Source organism: Microtus pennsylvanicus, chromosome 11 (genome assembly GCF_037038515.1).
Source record: "Microtus pennsylvanicus isolate mMicPen1 chromosome 11, mMicPen1.hap1, whole genome shotgun sequence".
Classification (NCBI taxonomy): domain Eukaryota; kingdom Metazoa; phylum Chordata; class Mammalia; order Rodentia; family Cricetidae; genus Microtus; species Microtus pennsylvanicus.
The window spans coordinates 11704771-11719272 of NC_134589.1; the positions used below are offsets into that span (position 1 = coordinate 11704771).

The window sequence follows — 14502 nt, forward strand, 5'->3', positions numbered from 1 at the left end:
GGTCTGGGTCAGGCCTGATCCTGACAGTGACTTGCTGAAGTTGAGTGACACCTGGGTCCCTTGGGGAAAGCAAGCAGCTCAGAGTTCACAGCCACACCCCTGCCAAACATTGTTCTCTCTCTAGGCCTTCCTGTGAACTGACTGAGCCTCTGAGGGGAGACGGTTCCTCCCCTCCAGGCGCTCCAGGCAGGTGCAGGCTTGCACTTTGAGACCTGTGGAGAGTGTGCTATGCAGGTGGCCATGGAAGGTGGTATGTTCAAGGGTTCTGCAGCCCGGAACTCCTGATCCTCCTGCCTCTGCTTCCCAAGCACTAGGGTGACAGGCATGGGCCATCCACCCAGCTGAGGAGCCTGTAGCTCCTGCCTGGACTTCTGCCCTGGAGACTGGAGTCTTCTCAGGTGACCACTGAAGACTTGGCAGTTCAGATCCTCCTGTGGCTGACCTTGCCTTGCTTGCCTGGCCATCACATGACCTCCCCCTCCCAAAACCAATTAAGTGCTTCTAAGTGCCAGGGTCTAAGGGGTGTGTACAGGCCCGTGCAGAGAATGCACTGTAGGAGGTGTTCTTGGAAGATGCTGTCTCCGTTCCCGGGACACAAAGACAGGGCAGGACAGGGTTTAGGGTACTGTTCCCAGGGCAACAAGACCAGGAGGGGCACAGGCAGGCTCTGGTGATCAGTGAGAGGGAATTCACAAGCTGTCCAGGTAAAAAGTGACATCTTCATTAACAGCTTTTTAAACGGCAGCTGTAGCAAAGTCGGTGGGAAACAGACTCTTGTCCCTGCCTCTCTAAACCATGAGCTGTAAGGCCAGCCACAGCGGGTCCTTCTAGTTCACTTCTCATCTTTGTAGTTCTTTGTTTATTTGTGGGTTTTTTTTGTATGTGTGTGTGTGTTTTCATTTTGTTTGGTTTTTATTTTTTGTTTTTGAGACAGGATTTCTCTATGTAACTCTGACTGTCCTAGAACTCACTCTGTAGACCAGGCTGGCCTCAAACCCAAAGATCCCCCTGCCTCTGCCTCCTGAGTGCTGGGATTTAAGGTGTGCACCACCACCTGGATATTTGATGTTTTTGCAGCCAGGCTCAAGGTTCACACAACTCCAACACTTGAAAGCTGAGGCAGGAGATTATGAGGTTGAGGTTAGCCTAGACTACAGAGCAAGATCCTGTCTCAAAGACAAAACTGGTCCAGCATGGTAGCACATGCCAAGTGCTCAAGAGGCAGAGCCAGAAGGATAGCCTTAAGTTTGAGACTAGCCTGGTCTACATAATGAGTTACAGATCGGCCAGGAAATAGAGTAGAAGTTGTGTCAAATATACAAAAAAAAAAGCCAGGCATGGTGGTATATACCTTTAATCCCAGCACTCTGGAGGCAGATAGGAGTCTTTGTAGGTTCAAGTTCAGCCTGGTCTACTTAGTAAGTTCCAGGACAGCTTACAAAGTAAGACCCTGCCTCAAACAGACAAATAAACAATAAAAAACCACCTAAAAATAACATTGACATAAAACTAAACAAAACATTGTGAAGTTGTGCCCCAAAAGACACAGTGTGGGGGGTAGGAAGGGAGCTTGAGACCTGCTGGCAACCAGAAAGCTAACCAGGGGCCCTCTGGCAATGGCTCCTCGGAGGGAAGTCTTGTTGATGTCCTCCCAGGTACGGCTTTGGGGAAAGAGAGTATGTGAGCAGGAGATGGGCAGGTGCAGGGAGCTGAGGAAGGCATGCAGTGGGGACTACATGGTCCAGGCTTGGGGCAGTTGGGACGCTGAGAAAGCGGTCATGGTGCAGGAGACCCAGGTGGCACCTTTCCGGTGTGTGCCAGGGCTTGGGTGATGGGTACCAGGGGCACTGAAATGTGTCTGCACTGCTAGCCCAGGACCATGGTCGGGAGACCCTGCCTCAAATGTAAAGAGGTAGGGACTGGAGAGGTGGCCCAGCCGTCAAGAGCACTTGCTGCTCTTGCAGAAGACCCGTGTTCGATTCCCAGCACCCATTGTTGGCTCACAACCACCTGTGCTCCAGCACCAGGGGCTTTAGCACCTTCTGACTGCCACAGGCTCCTGCACACGCGTGGTAGACATACATGCACTCAGGCATACATGCATACTCATAAAATGTAAATAAGTATTTTAAAAAAACTAATTTTTAAATAAAAGGGGTTTTGTTGGAAACTAAGTCAAAATGTTCTCACCCTCCTCAGCTCCCACTGGAAAAACTTGAAGAGGTGGGCATGGGATGCAGGCTCCAGCCCTGGGGGAGATGCCAGGCTGTGGGTACTCAGTAGAGAACTGACTCAAGGCGGTTGGCAGGAAGGACCTCACCGTGAGGAGCGCAGTGGGTGGGTGTCCAGGTGACCTGATACCTTTGCTGGCTCTTCCCATGGCTTTTCCCTCTGCTCAGACAGCTTCCTGATAAAGCCAGGCCTCCACAGAGGGGACCAGGCTGGAGGGGCCCTCCTAGATCCAGGGTGCCTTCCCAGGAGGCAGAGCGGGACTTGAGTGCGGTTGCCAGCCAGGCTCTGTAGAGCATCTACTGACACAGGAGGGGACCTGGCAGCGGGGGACCTCAACTGTAATGAAACCACCAAAGTGGGTGTTTGCTCAGAAGTTACTGAGCATGCCCAGAAAGCCACAGACTGGTCCGCAGGCCCGGGCCTGGACTGGGGCGAGGAGCCCACAGCATGGGTGGGCAGATATGAGCAGCCTCTCGTGGGGTAGCATGTTCTAGTGCTCCTATCATCTGCTTCCTTGGTGCCCTGTGTCTCTCAGACCCAGTGGGTCTGGCCCTGCTGCGGCCTTAGGATTGGTAGCATGGCCTACTCTCTTTTGTTCAGGTTAGCCTGAGTTCTGGTCCTTAAGGGGAGACTTTGCCTTTCTCTGGATTCCTTTAAGGACAGCCTTAGGCACACAGCCCCATACTCTCAGGTGAGGGAGAACCTCATCCACTCTGGGTCGCTGGGAACTCATTCAGCCAATACAGAGCACAGCACCTGTACCAGGTACCCTGCCAGTGGGGTCAGATACAAATCAATAGACGTGGACCAAAGCACCTCTCCTCCCTGTCTCCTAGCAGGTGACCACCCCAGGGCTCCTTGATAAAGAAAACCCCTTATTGGTGGGGCTAGAGAGACAGCTCAGTAGTTGGAAGCACTGGCTACTCTTCCAAAGAACCCAGGTTCGATTCCCAGCAACCACATGGCAGCTCACAGCTGTTTATAGCTCCAGTTCCAGGGGATCCAACACTCTCACAAAGATGTATGTGCAGGCAAAACAGCAGTGTACACAGAAGAAAAATAAATCATAAATTTTTTTTTACAAAGTTCCTGGATAGGCCAGGCAGTGGTGGCACACACCTTTAATCACTTGGGAGGCAGAGGCAGGTGGATCTTGGTAAGTTCGAGGCCAACCTGTTCTACAGAATGAGTTCCAGGATATCCAAGGCTACACAGAAAATCCCTTGTCTCGAAAAACAAAACAAAAAAGTAATAAAATAAAAGTTCCTTGATAAAGAAAGGCCTTTGTTTGAACACCATCTGGAACTCAGTAGACACAGCCTCACTCCCTCCCCCACAGGTACCAGGGAGGACGCAGACACCTCTGGAGCCAGCCCTGCAGGGTATCTGGGGGCCTCCTGGATAGCCACAACCTTCAAATTATCTCCAAGCTGCAGGCAGCCTCCCAAAGAGCATCCAGGGGCCGTAGGGTGGAGAGGGCAGATGAGGAAGCCTGAGCGGAGGCCCCACACAGCCCCACTCCCGCAGAAGCATGAGGCTCCTTCCGCTGCACTTCTTGGCTGTGCTGGGTGAGTCTCCTGCAGACACCAAGGGAAGGGCCTTGAGGAAGTAGAGCTCAGGGAATGGGGTGTCTGAGAGTCCAGAGAAAGAACTGAAGGCAGACGCACCAGAGGGAGAGAAGGTGGATGTGTGCATGCGTGTGTGTGTGTGTGTGTGTGTGTGTGTGTGTGTGTGTGTTGGGGAGGGGGCTGAGCAGGATGCTAACATCAGCCCCATAGATGACACACGCATGTATGACCACGCAGGGCATTACCTTGATTCCACTGGTGTGTGTGTGTGTGTGTGTGTGTGTGTGTGTGTGTTTATAGTTGCCAGTGTGGTTGCTTATGGAAACCAGACATTGAGCATTAAGAGCGTGTCTTCTTCAATCTCTTCCCTGCCTTAGTTTTGGAGGCAAAGGCTCTCACTGTCCTAAAGCTTGCAGTTTCAGCTAGACTGGCTAGCTGCTCCCCAAACACTGCGGTTGAAACACGCCCCACACCCACCTTTTTCAGTCGGCCCAACCAGGGACCCGAACTTGGGTCACCATGTTTGCACGGTCATCTCTCCTGATTCCGATTCCCATTAACTTGCCTGCCCTGGGGATTCCAAGTGTGAGACTGTGCAGAAGAGTTTCCTTTCAAGCTAGGTGCATGCCGGAAATCCCAGCACTCAGGAAGTGGAGACAGGAAGATCAGGAGTTCTAGGCTACCCTCAGGGAGACAGTGAGTTCAAGGCCAGCCTGGAATATAGGAGAGAGCCTGTATGAAGTAAAATAAAACATGCAGTCATGACCAGAGCCACCATCTGGTTCCAGAGGTCTTGCTATTAGGGCTCAGCCTGGGCAGGGAGCTGTCTGGGCTGTCTCCCTCCTCTGCCCAGCTTCGCTTACCCCTCTCCTCTTTTACAGCTGCCTGCAGCTTCTCAGGGGAGCCAACAGAAGGTGAGTAGCCCCCACACTGCAGGGGGAAGGATCTAGCTGGGGGCACCTTGGCCGGAGGTGCACACTTGTGGCAGGTGTCTTGACCAGAAAGAGGTTACTAATGGTGAGGAAGGGGTGAGGGGGGACCCAGATGGATAACTCTGGCTCCACCCCTGAAGGACTGGGTGAGGCCATTAGGAGGCCTCTGGGGCGCATGGAGAGAGGAGGAAGTTTGCAGAGTGTGAAGAGGAGGGGTCCTCAGCAGCTGTGTTCCAGTCACAAGGCCCCAGGTCCTCACAGGGAGGAGAATTCCCCTGCCCCAAGGCCCACAGCTCTGCTTGATGGGTGGGATCCAGAGAAGGCCAGGAAATTCTAGGGTGTTCTTTCTAGGAGGGGAGTAGGGAGGGGAGGGAGGAGGGAGGACTTAGACATTAGGTTTTCTTGTTCTGGAAGCAGCTGAGAGTGACTGTTCTCTCTCTCTTTCTTAATATATGGGGGGGAGTGTGCATGTGCATATGTGTATAATATATATACATGTATAGTGTGTAATATATACATGTCTAGTGTATAATATATACATGTCTAGTGTATACTGTATATGCATGTATAGTGTGTAATGTATACATGTCTAGTGTATAATGTATATGCATGTATAGCGTGTAATATATACATGTGTGGTGCATAATATATACATGTATGGTGTCTAATATATACATGTATGGCATGTAATATATACATGTATAGTGTATAATATATAAGTATGGTTGTAGTATATACATGTATATACTACATGTATATGTGTGTGTGAAACATATGTGTATCATGTGTAATGTATACACACATATAGTGTATAGTATATACATATATAGTGTGTGATATATATGCATGTATAGTCTGTAATATATATATATATATATACATGTCTTTCTGTCTCCCTTCTATTCCTCCCCTTTTTTGTCTCCCCCTTCTCTTTCTCCTTCCCTGCCCCCTCCTCTCTCCTCTTTTCCTCCCCAACAGTCCAGGTACAGAGCCAGGGAGGAAAGGGAGTCAGGGAAAGACCACAGTCCCTGGCCTATTCCATCTTTCTCTTTGCTTCCTCCCCTGCCCCTCCTACCTGGACCTTCCCTTGGCACTCAGCCTCATCTCTGTGCCCCTCAGGGTGAGGCAGGCAGTCACCTCCATGCCTTGTTTGCCGCCTTGCGTCCCTGGGCATCCCCTTCTGTTCTGCTTAAGGAAGGGTGCAGGGTGGTGTTGACGAAGGTCTCAGTCAGATGAGGCACAGACCAAACTACCATTTCCTCATTTCTGTAAAAAAGAAAAAGGTTATTAGTGTCATAGCTAAAAAAAGAGCTGGTGTCTGGTTCTCAGGAAAGTACCTGGGCAGAGACAATGCTGCCTTCCTGTCCCCTCGGCCCATGGTCTCTGCTCAGCTCTGCTGGTGGGGTCCTGCAGAGGAGGCTTCTGAAGGCTGACTGATCCTTTGTTCCTTCACAAATCTTCTCAGAGGACATTTGGTTGCTGGCACTGTTGCAAGCCACAAGGGTAAAACAGGTACAGAAAGAGAAGCCACTCTTCCTGCAGGGACAGAGGGCGAAAGTGAACGAGAACTCTGTGCTGTTAGAATCAAGAGCATCGGTGGACATGCGGGTCCACGACCATCATCCCTGGGAGTTAGAGGCAGGAGGCTCAGAGGGGCAAGGTCATCCTCAGCAAGGTGGAGGCAAGCCTGAGACCCTATCTTTAAAAGAAAAGGGGAGGGAGGTGGTACCAGTCCTGGTGGCACACCTTTAATTCTAGCACTTGGGAGGCAGATGCAGGAGGATCTCTGTGAGTTCTGAGCCAGTGTGGTTTACATGGTGAGCTTCAGGACAGCCAGGGCATCATAGTGAGGCCCTGTCTCAACAAACAAAAGCAGAACAAAACGACAGAAGCCAGCAGCTGCCACCGCAGCAGGCGCATATAGAGAGGGATCTTTTCTATTTCCACCTCAGGACACCAACTGTGCTGTCTTCCCCACGCATGCAAACCAAGCTTCTATTCCGGGCCGCCAAAATGGAAATGAGAGGGACCGTTTTTTTCTTTTCACTTTTATAAGTCAAGCTCATTGCTCTTCATGAAGGGAGCAGAAAAACAAACAAACATGTAACCACAGTTGGGCCCTCAACTCTTTTCCCACCCAGTGAGACAGAGTCCAGCTCCAAACACCTTCCTTACACACTGATAAGACCTGTTATACCCAAAGGTCAAATGACAGGAGTCTTGTTAAAAGTCTGCCAGATGGAGACCAGAGAAGGTCTGGCAGTGGCGTTAGGTCTGATATCCCAAAATAGAAATCTATTTTGATTAAAAAATCCGAAAAACAAAAAACCTCCTCACAATGTTTAAAAAGCTACAGGAAAATCAGACAGTGTTGGCACACGCCTTTAATCCCAGCACTTGGGAGACAGAGGCAGGTGAATCTCTGTGAATTTGAAGCCAGCCTGGTCTACAGAGTGAGTTCCAGGACAGCCAGGACTGGAAACACTGTCTCATAAAACCAAAACACAGGTTGGGGCAGGTGTCTCCAGAACTTGTCCTCTTTCCAGGGGCTGCTCTTGTCCCAGCTGGTCACTCCCTGCTGTGGGGTGTGGAATGGGGTCCCTGGCCTCAGCACTCAGCTGAAGTGCAGTAGATACAAGTTCCCCTGAGGCAGAAATTAGGATCTGAAAGAAAGTGGGTACAGTGGTCAGAAACTTGGGGAGTCCTGGGCTTGGAGCCTCTCCACGGGAGTTTTTCTTCTATTTTCTTGCAGAGGGTGGAGGTTTCAGGGCAGGGTTTCTCTAGCTGTCCTGGAACTCACTCTGTTGACCAGGCTGGCCTTGAACTCAGAGATTCACCTGACTCTGCCTCCTGAGTACAGGGATTAAAGCTGTGTGGCCCACGGGTACTGTACAGTGTCCAGGCCTAGTAGAGCAAGGGCAACCTATCTGGTCGGGAGTCTGGGGTGTTAATTATCCCCTCCTCTTCTTCTTTGAGACAGGTTTCGCTGTGTAGTTTTGACTGTCCTGGAACTATGTAAACTATGTACACAAGGCTGGCCTTAAACTCACAGAGATCTGCCTGCCTCTGCCTCTCAAAGGCTGAGACCACGCCTTCTCCCCCCCCCCCGTGTGTGTGTGTGTGTGTGTGTGTGTGTGTGTCTATGTCTGTGTGTGTGTCTGTGCACCAATGCATGCAATACGCACAGAACCCAGCAGAGGGTTTGGATTCCCTCTGGGAGTGGAGTTACAGGCAGTTGTGAGCCACTGTGTGACTCTGAGCGGCAAGCATTCTTAACCACTGAACCGTCTCCCCAGACCCCAAAGCGTACTTACACAGCAGTTTCCCTCCCATCTGACTCCATAGCATGGAGTCATGTCATATTGGCGCTATGGCATCGAGAAATGGGTGGGGCTCATTTCTTCCTCTTGACCTCACTGGAAATGAGACTGAGGACCTTGCCCATGCCTGGCTCAGGCTCTGCCGTGGCATGACGCCTCTAGAGCCTTGTTTATCCTCAGATCAGATCATACCCCCTGCACAGACCATGTTCCACTGTTAGGATTTGCAGGTGTTTCCCCCTCTGGGTAGCTGTGACCGGAGCTGCCCTGACATGTGTGTGATGGATCCGTCCAAGTCTGTCTTTGATTCTGTTGGGATGTGTCCTGGAGAATACCTGCTGAGCCGTCACTAATTCTTTTAACTTCCCCCACCTTTGTTATGGTGCTGGAGACTGAACTCAGGGTCTTAGAATTGATAGCTAGTCTTGTATTCTACCACTGAGATACACTCTCAACCCCTATGTTTACACTTCTTTAAAAAAAAAAAACCTATTTGTAGGGCTGGAACGATGGCTCAGTGGGTAAAGAGCCCTGGCTGCTCTTCCAGAGGACCTGGGTTCAATTCCCAGCACCCACATGGCAGCTCACAGCTGACTGTAACTCCAGTTCCAGGGGATCTGACAACCTCACACAGACAGACATGCAGGCAGGCAAAACACCAATGCACACAAAATAAAAATAAAAAGTCATTTAAAAATTTTAAAATTTATTTGCTTATGTGTGTATGTGTCTGCATGAGTTTTGGTGAGCCACCTTTGCGCAGGTGCCCTTGGAGGCCAGGAGAGAATGTCCATCCCCCAGTCCTGAAGTTACCGGTGGTTGTGAGTTGACTGATACGAGCCGGAAACCAAAACCCAAATCTCCTAGGACTGCTCTTGACCTCTGGGTCTTCTGTCCAGCTCCAACTATTTAACTTTTTGAAGAATTATCAAACCAGAATTTTAAAGTACTTGGTCCATCTTGGTTTCTTTCTTTCCCTGACTTGCTCACCTCCCAGACATCACCATTGCCTACAAAGTGCTGGAAGTTTACCCTCAAAGCCGCTGGGTGCTTATAACCTGCGACAGCCCTGAGGCACCCCGGCCTATCACTTACTCTCTCGTGGCTAGCCGAGGGGTCCTGGTGGCAACAAGGGTTGTGCGTGATGACAAGCCAGCCTCCTTCAACATCAACATCACGCTCAAGTCCAGCCCAGACCTGCTCACCTACTCCTGCCGAGCGTCCTCTGATCTGGGCACCTATGGGCCCAGCAGCCGGCTGCAGATGTACTGGGAGCTGTGGACCAGTGAGTACAGAGGTGCAGGCTGGTGAGGCTGGTGGGATGTGGATCCGTGGAGGGGCTGGGGGATGGGATGGTGGACTTTGGGATGGGGGGAGACAGGAGAAGGCGGCAGAGTGGGGACAGAGGGCAGAGCAGACTGCCTGCCTCCAAGGCTGTGCCCAGTCCGTGGGTGACCAGAGAGCACAGTCTCCCGGCAGGGGCAGAAGGTTCAGTGGGTCTGACTGGAGATGCTCATAAAGGCATTGCTGTTAATTGTCTCATCCACACCCGTGGGGAGGCAGTCAGGTTCCTCACTGCCATTGTGGAAGTCAACGTTCTCTGAGGTCGAGGGTGTTGCTTAGACAACCACGTAGTGACCACATCTGCTTTCATCTCCCACGCTACCTCCCCCCCACCCCAGACCTTTCTTTCTTCCCTTTCCACCCAAGCCGTCACTCTCTGTTAATAGGAACGAGGAAGTATTGCTGGCCTCCACGAGTCCAGCATCCTCACCCTCCAAAAACACCAAGGCCAAGAGCCTAAAAGCAGGTGCCCAAGGTCTGAAGCCCAGCATGTGGAAGGCTGGGATTGCCTTGTGAGCTGGCTGTGGGGTCTCGAACATGTCTCTCCGTGTCTGGGTCTCAATTGCTTTGCCTGTGAAGCAAGATGATAACAGGACACCCCGGGGAGGGGGGTGGGCTTAGGAAGGTGCAAGGGAGGTGACACTTGGCACTGATGGGGCTAAATGCAGGCATGGGACAGTTAGCTTCTGGTCAGCAGGGTTGCTCAGCGGAGTCCTGAAGACCCCAGCACCTCCATTCTTCTAAGCGGTGGCCTGTGTCTGAAGGAGCTTGCCATCCTGTGCCACAGTTCTCACCTTTAATAGCTAGGCCAGAGGACTGTTGGGCAAGGTGAGCGCCCAATCACTGAGCTAAACCCCAGCCTAGCTTACAGATTTATTCATATTTTATGGATATGAGTGCTTTGCCTCTATGTCTGTGATCCACATATGTGTAGTGCCATGGAGGCCAGAGGAGGTTGTCAGGGCCCCTGGAAGTGTAGTTACAGATAGTTGTGGGCCACCTTGTTGGAGCCGAGAACCAGACTGGGGTCTTTGAAAGCAGCAAGCACTTTTATCTTTTGTTTCTTTTCTTTTCCTTCTTTCTCTTCTTTTTCTTTAGACAAGGTTTCTCTGTGTGTCCCTGGCTGTCCTGAAACTCACTCTGTAGACCAAACTGGCCTTGAACTCAGAGATCCAGCTACCTCTGTGGCCCCCATCCCTGGTGCTGGTAAAGTCTCCGTTGTAGCCCAGGTTGACCTGGAATTTGCAGTGTAGTCCAGGCTGGCCTTACATTAACGGGTGTTTCCAACTGTTTTTGTTTGTTTGTTTCTTATTTTTTAATTAAAAGATTTTTGTTTGTTTATTTTTGAGGCAGGGTCTCTCTACATAGCTCTAGTTGTTCTGGAACTCACTATGTAAACCAGGTTGGCCTCAAACTCAGAGATCCGCCTGCCTCTGCCTCCCAAGTGCTGGGTTTAAAGGCGTGTGCCACCATGGCCTGTTTATTGTGTGTAGTTGTTTTGTTTTTTGTGGTTTTTTTTTTTTTTTGGTTTTTTTGAGACAGGGTTTCTCTGTAGCTTTGGAGCCTGTCCTGGAACTAGCTCTTGTAAACCGGGCTGGCCTCGAACTCACAGATATCCGCCTGCCTCTGCCTCCCGAGTGCTGAGATTAAAGGCGTGTGCCAACCACCGCCTGGCTTTGTGTGTGGTTTTTAAGGTGTCTTTAGAGGCCAGAGTCATCAGGCCCCCTGGAGTCAGACTTACCATGGTTGTGAGCCATACACCAAGGGTGCTGGGAACCTACTGGGTCCTCTACAAGAGCAGGAAGCAGTCTCAGCTGCTGAGACATCTCTCTAGCCCCTTATCCTTATTTATTTATTTATTTATTTATTTATTTATTTATTTATTTATTTTCTCTCTTAGATTCCTGAGGGCTAGGATTTCAGGCCTGTGCTGCCAGGTCACTAAGAACTTAGAAAGCGGGCTGCCTGAGAATCCTGATTGCTGTCTACTTGGTGTTAGCTTGGTGATGTGGAACCTAGCTCTTATGAGACCATTTTTATTTTTAGCCTGGTCCCTGCAGGAGTTTAGTCCAAAACAATTTTTAAAATTACCCAATGACGTCAGGCTGTGGTGGTGCACGCCTTTAATCCCAGTGCTCAGGAGGCAGAGGCTGTTCTCTGAGTTCAAGGCCAACCTGGGCTACAGAGTGAGTTCCAGGACAGTCAGGGCTATACAAAGAAACCCTGTCTCAAAAAAGAAAACAAACAAACAAACAAAAAATTGTTGTTTTTTTTTCCAGCCAGGGTTTCTCTGTGTAGTCCTGGCTGTCCTGGAACTCACGCTGTAGACCAGGCTGGCCTCTATTTCACAGAGATCTGCCTGTCTCTGCCTCCCGAGTGCGGAGATTAAAGGTGTGCGCCACCACTGCCGGGCAAATTTTGTTACATCATTGTTCCTCTTTGTTTGTTTGTTTGTTTGTTTTTGAGTTTTTGAGACGGGTTTCTCTGTAGCTTTTTGGAGTCTGTCCAGGGACTCGCTGGGACTCACAGAGCTCTGCCCGTCTCTGCCTCCCGAGTGCTGTGATTAAAGCCATGTACCACCACCACCACCTTGCCCAAATGATTTTTTTAAAAATATTTTAAAATGGAATTGTATAGTATATGCTGCAAGCCACCTATTAGCCTAGACAAGCAGGACAGAGGGCAGTCTGGCAAGCTGCCAGGGGAAGGTGGCAGTCACAGCTGCGTCTCTGGGTTCCTTTACAGATGAAGAGAAGGATGCATTGGGCGTCTGAACGTTTCTGCATCTCACCTGTGCCGCCCTGTCTTTCCCTCCCTGTCAGAGCCCGTGTCCCAGCTGCAGGCTGACTTCACCCTGCGTGATGGGAACTCAGGCCCCACGGCGGAGCTGTCCTGCCTGGCATCCTCAGGCAGTCCACCCGTCATCTACCGCTTGGTCGGGAATGACGGGCGTATACACGCACAACAGAGACCCCTCCACGGGAAGCCTGCCAACTTCTCCATCCCCCTGTCCCAGACGTTTGGCTGGTTCCGTTGCGAAGCTGCAAATGGCGTCAGTGTTGAGAGCAGCGCCCGCGTGCTGCTGCCCCCAGGTGAGAAGGCCCTTCCAGACCGGGCTGGGGGGGAGCTGCAGTGTGTCCAGGAAGGTGGCCAGGGCTGGGCAAGGGCTGGACCTGGCCACTGCCCAGGGCACGATGGGCCTGAGGATGCTGCATGCCTCCTTTGCCCCTGGCCTAGCAGGAGCCCAACCCACACTCCTTCCCCCCCCACAGGGGAGCTGCCCCTGACACCCACCTGCATTCTGGCCGGCAGCCTGGTCTCCATTGCCGCCATTAGTTACGGGATGCTGAGGTCAACCAGGTAATAACCACGGGAGCCTGACGTTGGGCGAGAGGCCGACCACCCCCTTCAACAGCCAGGGTCCTAAGTGGGAACAGCAGGTTAGTCTTGTGAGACGGGTTGTCATCGAGATACAGCAAGGACCCAGCCTGAAGCTGCTTATTAAAGCCAAAAGCCTACAGTGTCTAGCATGTTCCTTTCACACCCCACCCTAACCAGGGCTCTCAGCCGACTTCTGGTGGGGGACTACCCTATGGGTCTCATGAAGCCTCAAGGGACCACAGTGAGTCAGGGGCTTCTAGCCTGCATAGCCCCCCACAGCGGTTCCACCAGCCAACCTTTCTGCAAAGGTGAGGCCTCCCAAGTTCCCCTCTCTAAGCCTTCACATCTCTGACATGTACAGTGGCCAGGGCCTCTGTGTGGTCTGACTCCAGGTACCACAGATCTCTGAGCAGATCTTTGGGTGATGGTCAGTTCTGTCTCCTTGAACATCTCAGCTTGGCCCCTGTTGGAGCTCCTGGTTCCTCCTCCCAAGACTATCCAGAGGTTAGACTCCGGGAGGGTATGTCACCTCTCTGAGACTCATTGTTTTCCTCTATAAAATGGGAGTACAGAGGCCTACCTAGCTCCTGCTGACCGTGTGACCAGGGGCCAGTGAGTAACCTCTTGGTGATTCAATGCCTTTAGTGGCGTGAGTAAGAAGCTCACTGATGCTCTTGAAACTGTAAGATTGGGTGAGTCTGCGTGACCTGGACTGTGGACTCCCTTGTCATCAGGTTGTGACCGGAAGACAGAGTCCCCAGGCTTGCCTCCCTGCCTACACATGAATTCACCACTGCAGTGAAAAAGAACCCGGGGAGAGGGGACAGAAAGGGGAGTGAATGCAGATCAGGGTACCAAAAGTATTGCACCACAAAAGGGGCCCTGAAATCTAGAGCATTATAGTGTATAAGGCCCAAAGAAGTAAACTTGTACTGTGTAGGGGATTCCTGCCTTGAGTGGCTGTTGGCGGCTCTTGCTACGAGAACAATACGAGTAACCGCGTGGGTGTGCTTGCTCGCGGGCGCACTGGAGCCCAGCTCCTCCCCACTGAGGGTGGTGTAACTGAAGAGGGGGTCACTGACAATTTGGTAACAGTAAATGGTTTCTGTGTGTGCTGGCTCACACCTGTAATCCCAGAATTTGGGAGGTAGAAGAAAGAGTTTACGGCCAATCTTGGTACATGAGTCAGATCTCAAAGAACCAAGCAATCAAACAAAGAAATGCAAACAAAAATTGAGGTGCTGGCTGAGTGTGATGGTGCACACCTTTGATTCCAGCACTTGGGAGGCAGCAACAGCAGGATTCCTGTGAGTTAGAGACCAGCATGGTCTACATAATGAGTTCTGGGACAGCCAGGATGCATAGTAGGACTCTGTCTCGAAATTAAAACAACAACAACAACAGAATCTAAAAAGGGGCTTGCGAGATGGGTAAAGGTGCTTGCTGCCAAGCCTGACAGCCTGAGCTCAATCCCAGGGACCCACAAGACGGAAGGAGAGCTCTGTCTCCTGCAAGAATCCCTCTCTGTCACCTGTACCATGTCATCTGCCACCCACCCCCACGCCAGGCACAAAACAAATAAATGTAATGGAAAAAGATTTATTTGTTTGTTGTTTGCTTTTCAAGACAGGGTCTCTCTGTGTAACAACAGCTATGGCTGTCCTGAAACTCGCTTTGTAGACCAGGCTGGCCTCGAACTCACAGAGATCCGCCTGCCTCTGCTGC

At 51.2% G+C, this 14502-nt stretch overlaps 1 protein-coding gene across 1 annotated transcript; it reads left to right on the plus strand.

Annotated features, from left to right (window-relative positions):
- The first annotated feature begins 3571 nt into the window (after positions 1–3571).
- C11H17orf99 (chromosome 11 C17orf99 homolog) lies at positions 3572–12872 on the plus strand. Its single transcript, XM_075990238.1, has 5 exons — positions 3572–3800; positions 4682–4714; positions 9050–9337; positions 12219–12488; positions 12669–12872. The coding sequence occupies exons 1-5, from the start codon at positions 3764–3766 to the stop codon at positions 12758–12760; spliced, it is 720 nt and encodes a 239-aa protein (XP_075846353.1). The 5' UTR covers positions 3572–3763; the 3' UTR covers positions 12761–12872.
- Positions 12873–14502: the final 1630 nt, after the last annotated feature.

Bases quoted from the DNA above. Each gene is read 5' to 3' on its own strand.
- C11H17orf99 (XM_075990238.1), top strand. From the start codon at position 3,764: ATGAGGCTCCTTCCGCTGCACTTCTTGGCTGTGCTGG. The intron at 3,801-4,681 runs GTGAGTCTCCTG...CCTCTTTTACAG, and splicing joins GCACTTCTTGGCTGTGCTGG to CTGCCTGCAGCTTCTCAGGG. The intron at 4,715-9,049 runs GTGAGTAGCCCC...CTCACCTCCCAG, and splicing joins CTCAGGGGAGCCAACAGAAG to ACATCACCATTGCCTACAAA.